The sequence below is a fragment of the Cucurbita moschata genome, unplaced genomic scaffold, assembly GCF_002738365.1.
Source record: "Cucurbita moschata cultivar Rifu unplaced genomic scaffold, Cmos_1.0 Cmo_Scf00023, whole genome shotgun sequence".
NCBI lineage: Eukaryota > Viridiplantae > Streptophyta > Magnoliopsida > Cucurbitales > Cucurbitaceae > Cucurbita > Cucurbita moschata.
In genome coordinates, this window is record NW_019268539.1 from 1,644,112 (window position 1) to 1,650,551 (window position 6,440).

At 36.8% G+C, this 6,440-nt stretch overlaps 1 protein-coding gene across 3 annotated transcripts; it reads right to left on the bottom strand.

Moving 5' to 3' along the window:
* Nucleotides 1-2,046: 2,046 nt before the first annotated feature.
* On the bottom strand, nucleotides 2,047-6,206 carry LOC111460409 (craniofacial development protein 1). Of its 3 annotated transcripts, none has more exons than XM_023103658.1 (5): nucleotides 6,116-6,206; nucleotides 4,937-5,017; nucleotides 4,687-4,811; nucleotides 4,409-4,591; nucleotides 2,047-2,820 (listed from the first exon to the last, which is right to left on the bottom strand). In XM_023103658.1, the coding sequence occupies exons 1-5, from the start codon at nucleotides 6,144-6,146 to the stop codon at nucleotides 2,455-2,457; spliced, it is 786 nt and encodes a 261-aa protein (XP_022959426.1). In that variant the 5' UTR covers nucleotides 6,147-6,206; the 3' UTR covers nucleotides 2,047-2,454. The 3 variants fall into 3 exon arrangements, with proteins under 3 accessions (XP_022959426.1, XP_022959427.1, XP_022959428.1); XM_023103659.1 differs by having other exon boundaries at nucleotides 6,020-6,127; XM_023103660.1 differs by lacking the exon at nucleotides 6,116-6,206 and adding an exon at nucleotides 5,921-6,060.
* Between the last annotated feature and the right edge of the window lie 234 nt (nucleotides 6,207-6,440).

A 6,440-nucleotide genomic window follows, 5' to 3' on the forward strand; every position in this document is an offset into this window, starting at 1 on the left:
AATCACTATACGACATGAATCTTGGTTTAGTGAATTGAAGTTGGTCTTGGGTGTGATAGGATACTTAGTTACTGTGTACGATCATATACTGAGGTGCTCCTTGTTGGTTGTTGGAACTGAAAGCGTTTTCCTTCCACTCCCTTCGTCGTGGCATGAGGACGGATAAATTGTCGATTGAAGAATAGAGATCAAATTGTTACATAATAAAGCTCTGGGCAATGTTCGAGACTAAGTTGTTACAGGTTAAAACGTAAAAGGACTAAGTTATTACTTTGATGAAAGTTTAAGGACCAAAAGTGTTGTTTCAGAAAATCTTTAACACTCGAAGTCCACTGCAAGCAGATTTTGTCATCTTTAGGCTTTTCCTTTCAAGCGGTTTCCACACCCTTATAAAGAATGTTTCGTTCTCCTCTCCAACCGATGTGGGATCTGGCAATCCACCTTCTTCGGGGGCTTAGCATCCTCGCTGGAACTCGTTCCTTTCACCAATTGACATGGGACTCCCCCATCTATCTCCCTTTGGAGCCCAACGTCCTTGCTGGCACACTGGCTCATGTCCACCCTCTTCGGGGGTGAGCTTCCTCACTGGAACATGGCTAGTGTCTAACTTGTGGGATCTCACAAAATCAGTCGAGAAGGGTAGGTGAAACATCGACAACAAAGCCGAGATGGCGGGCGGGTACAGAGTGTAGGCGTTTGTAGACAAGAAAATTGATGTGAAAAAGAATGGAAAGTGCAAAAAGTGAGAAAGAAAAGGTAATATAGAGAGAGGGGGCAGAGTTAAGAGTCTCGTGATTATATCTTGTTTTGTTGCTTAGCTTTTCTGGTAAATGCCTTGTGTTCACGTTTTGGTTTCAATTCTGTATATTCTTCTATGGAATTATAATCCTTCCTCCTCACGGGCTGCTCTTTTCAAATCTCCTGGTTCTCCAACTTCCATCTGTCAAGGCCCAAAAGGAACCTCCGTTTCATAACTACCGTCCTACTTGTTAGATTTGGATGGAAATTGAGATTTGAAATGGGCGTGACCGTGACTCAGAATGACGTGTATTGGGTCTCGATTTTGGTCCAAGTCACTGCATAGTACTCTTAATCTCGATCTTCATTCAACGTTCTAATAGATTTCTACTCTAAAATATTAATTTTTGATATCGTTTATGAAATGCAAAGGGTATTAGGGATGTTTTTGAAGAAGTGACAAAAGTTGGGGGTGTTTTGGTAATTTGGCGAGAGAGAGAGAGAGAGATGAAATAAAAGAGGCTTTTACTCTTTTTGAAATTGGGTTGAGCAAAGTTTGAGGCATCTTTCATGGTAATTTAATAAATGATATATCACGTGTAGAGAAAAAGGAGAATGGCTTTGTAATTTGTGCTAGTGTTTTGGGGAAGAGAATGATAGAAAGATGACACGTTTCAAAGCTCGTGATGGAAAGATGACACATTTCAAAGCTCGTGGAATCACAGTTACATAGTTAAAAGGTGTTTTGAGTGTAGAATTAAGTTGTTAAGTCTGAAGTTGTTTAGTATGGTATTGAAATTTAAAAAGTACGTGTTTGAGTTGAAAAATGGTTTAATATGGAGCGATAAAGTCTACTTTATATATTTATTTTTGGATCCGTATAAATGAGATCGAAACGAGTAAAAGTAAGGCTCTAATTGGATACTCACGATCATGGAGTATAGCCTAGAAAGACTTAGTTTTGATGCATTCCCATCTCTCATGTGCATAACATACTTTAATCATAACATGCTTACACGTTTTTTGGTTTTCATCAAACGTCTTGAGCAAGTACGTATTTCAAATTAAAGTGACCTTTCAAGGGAGAGAAAATGCAAAGAATGAGACAAAATATTTTGAATATGTAAGATCAATTTAAGAGAACTCCTCGTCCTTGACCTCTATTTTAATTCTCTTCCCTCCAAACTGGTAGTACAAGACCTATCTAGCTAACAAGGATAAATCTTTCTCCATTTCCTCCCTCATTATCATTCTCCGTTTCTACGAGCCCTATTCTACAGCTTCAATAAACATCTCTACCTTGCATGGTAAATAAATATCATTTCTTTAGCTCAATAATATGAGAGATAAAAATTCAAACCTCTGATCTTTTTGTTGATAACACATACTTTATACCGGCTAAGCTATGCTCATATTGGTAAAGATGCCTTAATCCGTTGAGTAACAACCGTGTACACAACAACAGAAGAAAGATAAGTGCTACAAGAAATCTTTCTGATGGTAGGAGACCAAGATTTACATCGAAGCATGATTTGCAGTTTTTGTCAGGCAGATATCAGAATACGCTATGGGCACACAATGAACCATTACTCACTTCCAAATCATCCGAGCCGACTGTACTGCCTATTGGAAGTGATACGCACAAGAAATTCAAGAACAACCTTAATACTTACGGCACATTCTCCACAGAGCTTGCTTCTCTTGATGGTTTATTAATCATGGCTCCTCTCGCATATCAGGCCTCCTCCTGGCCTGCAGAGCCAACCGTGCATCCCTCTCTCGTTCAAACTCCCTGTAATCGGCTCGCTGCAAGAACGAAACTTTATCGAGATACTGGTTTGAGCTCTTCTTGTAAGCATCCAAGTCCTCTTCCAACCCCTTGGTTTCTTCCTTGAACTCTCCCCAGTCCTTTTTTGTCTTGTCAAGAACACTAAGCTTTTGTTTCTTCTTGATTTGTTCCAGGATTGCATCAACAGCTGAAGTAGCAGGTGCCTTCATCTTCTCGTATGCTTCCTTTGAATCAGCATCTACAAACTTCTTAATTTCAACATTTTGGCCTGCGAAGTCCCTAATCTCTGTAATCTGTTAAAGTAAAAGGACAATGGTTTGAGTTCTTCAACTAACAGATCATCAACATAAACAATGCAAAACTAGCTGTTTTACGGTTTTATAAGAGATGATATCATAAAGCAAGTACAGTTATCAAACATCAGGACCATCAGCCTCTTGGAGGACTCTCCCATACATCCCACCCAAGCCCCGACTTACCGAACTTCACCCATGAAGTCGTAAAATCTTGACTCGTACCTTTTGATTCTCCTCCCCACCAAAACTAGTAATTAACCAAAGAAAAGGGGATACCACAACAATTATAGTCCTAAATTCCAGAAGAAACACGTAACGATTATCCATAGACGGGCTAGGTAGTCATATAATCAAGCCAAGCTTTCAAAATTAACACCAGGGTCATTAATATATTTACTTTTTGAGCAGTAAACAACTTTCTGGTGATACTTGTGAAGTTGAGACTCCCTATTAGGAGAGTACAAAGTAGCACCCAACTATCAGAACTAAGGAAAATGTAAGCCTGACCAATCTCATTGTATAAAGAAAAACCCCGAAGTAAAATTTAATTATATTGGAGGTATGGTTACAAAGTACAATAGACAGGCCACACCAAGAAGAGGCTTGATATTTTGTAGTATTCATTCTCCATCCATTCTACAAACTTCTCTAATTTGATTTCTTTCAAATCAAATCCTCCCAATGATTGATCTAATGGCACTCCATAACAATTTAGCTTTGGCTTTGAGCTTTATACTACGAGGTTAAGGTTATATCATATATGTTACCCTCGTTAGGGAACTTTTCCAACCGCTATGAAACACCAAAATACATAGAATTATCCCAACGTTTTCTGCCATAAGAGCGTAGAAAGACAGACAAGTACGTTTGATCCTTCCCTGCCTGTATGCAAAAAATGCAGTAGAAAGGTTAAGGCAACAGGACCCTTTTTCTTCTTTTTTTTTTCCTAAAAGCAACAGGGGACACCTTTTAACCAACTAATATGTGGTATTAATGCCACCCAATTGTAGTATCCACAACAAAACAATTACTTCTTAAGGATTTTCAGTTTCTAGCAAGTTTCTACCCTTCAGTAAAGTAGCTTCACCAAAAATTTAACCAAGAATGTTCTAGACAGATCCACTTTTTAATCTTTTTTATCTTTCCTTGATTCATCTCATCAATCAAGTCAAGTACAACTGCAATCTCTTTTCCTCCTTCCGTAAGTTTCTTCTCACACCCATTCTCCAAGAATGAGTTTCTTATTCCCACGCATCAAAGACCAAAACATTTTTTGGTAGAAAAATCACCAAAAAAAGGACAGAGGGAGAAGGAGAGGGAGGACGAGAGAGAGAGAGAGAGAGAGATGGAAGTAGAAGGGTGTTTCTTACCTACCCATGCATCATTACAGAAGGAAGTTCTCCTTCATTACCAACAACGAAGAAATTATCTAAACAATTATTCAAACAACTGACCAAATGACATACATAGATAAATCCATCTTCAGCTCTATATGTCTTGTAACAATAGAAAACCAAATGCCTAGATAATCACACGCCTAAAAGGGTAGAAAAACAGATAAAAATATATATGAAAGTATTGGCACCTCAACTTTCCCCCTGCCAGAAATGGTAGCTGTAGCATCCCTAACAGCTGAGAGAGCAGTAGCAGCAAGCATCTTAGCATCATCCATAGAACTGTCCTGCAGAACCTTGGGTCCTTCTGATAATGTATCTTTTTCTTGAGGTTCAATCTTCTTTGACGCCATACCTAGATATGCAATCCAATTCTAGACACGGGGAAGATGGAGAGAGAAAAAGTAAGAGATATTTTTCCTAAATTTTGAGCTGCATCATCATGAAAGAGCAGAATGTGATTTTTTACATTGGATGGTTTCTTTGAGTTTTTATTCACCACTGGACTTCGTTTGGTTGACAAACCTTTTAGTGTTTTACTAGACACCCCTTTATTCATTTGCTCCCACATGGCATCGACACGCGCTTTTATTTCTAGCATAATAAAGAAGAATATCATTATACCTCTTAATCAATAAATTAACATGCAAATAAAGAAATGTATAGCAACGAAAAGAATTAAAACAATAAACGACTTATAGTCCGCTTCCTATGCTCACCTGTGTCATTGGGCTTTCCCTCTGAACTCATATGACCAGATCCTTCTTTAGCCGATTCCATTAGCATTTCATTCACAGAATCTGACATATAATATGAAAAAAGTCAACCTTCTGAGGAAAAATAGGAAAAGCTGCAAACCTCGCATTTAGTGTTACTATACATGAATCGATAATTGATAAAAGAGGATCAACTAATGCTTTGATAACGAGTGAGATAAGGAGTATAAAGTATTAATGGAAATTAAACACTTAACACGGTCCAGCAAATAAAGATAACCAGAAGACAACAAAAGACGATAAAGCGCTAATCAACAGCAAGACTCTTCTTTCCAGTATTTCAAGGAGAACAATGACTTTCGTTCACTCAAATAATCTTACTCATAAGAGAAATTATCTTCAAAATATAAATTCCACATCTCAGAACAGATTGAAAACATAATTAAGAAGGTCAAAACAAAATCCCTAAAGGTCTGGAAATTAACTAATGTAACATTGAAAATTGAAGGAACTCTTTATAAGAAGGTATTGTAAAAAAAAACAAAGACAGTAAACAGGATGTACTTACGAAATTTAAGCAGCTAGTTAGGGAAAGAAGAAAAAAACCAAAACTATACATTATAGTTTATATAATCCGGAAGGCCTGAATACAATTATAGCAAACAAAAAAAGTTTTCAAAAAGAGGGTTAAGGTAAGTTATTTCGAGCACCCACCTCCAAGTATCGCAAATCTTTGATGCCTCCAACTTATGCAGACTTAACCACTCAATGAAATTCCGAAAATTTTTACCAGTACCAAAAGACGAACATACAGAATTAAACTACTTTTCTCCCCTCGTTTATGAGCACACAGAGAATTCATAACTTTATCTCAATACTAGAAATCCTCAATACGCTTCTTAGACTTCAACAAACAATAGAAGGTTCATCTCAAAGAGACAATTATAGCGCAACTAAGAACAAGAAAAGTCGTCCATCTTAAATAACCTGCTGATGTGAATTCGGTTCACGATCATACATTTCTGGTAATATGACAGCAAACAGGAAATTAAAAGGAAGTAAAAAAGAGAAAATCAATAAACGTGCCTCCTTGTTCATAAAGGATTACTCAATTCTGAAAAATCCACACCACATAACACTTCATGAAACCACGAAAAGGAAACATGGAAGGAAGAGGAGTACCAGAGCCATGGAGGTTGTTGCTCGTAGCCATCCAAAGATTTCTCTCCGCGAGGTTTAGGGCTTTCAATGAAATCACCTGAACTAGTCGTCCCGGTTCGAACTCGGCCCAATATAATTTATAGCCCAATATAAATAAATAAATAAATAAATAAATACATATATATATTATTAAATTTCAATAAATTTTAAATTAGTCTATTAAAACTAATTTTTATGGAAAATGGTTAAATAATAATAATTTCCATGCGAAAAATGACTTTTTTTTTTCAAATTTTATCGCCAAAATATTAATATTTAAAAAAAAAACTAAAAAACTATTTATTTA

Excerpts from the sequence above, each read along its gene's own strand:
- LOC111460409 (XM_023103658.1), bottom strand. The coding sequence starts at position 6,146 with ATGGCTACGAGCAACAACCTCCATGGCTCTG. Across the intron at positions 5,018-6,115 it reads CAACAACCTCCATGGCTCTG|ATTCTGTGAATGAAATGCTA; the intron begins GTACTCCTCTTC and ends ATTATATGTCAG. Across the intron at positions 2,821-4,408 it reads CTGGCAGGGGGAAAGTTGAG|ATTACAGAGATTAGGGACTT; the intron begins GTGCCAATACTT and ends TTACTTTAACAG.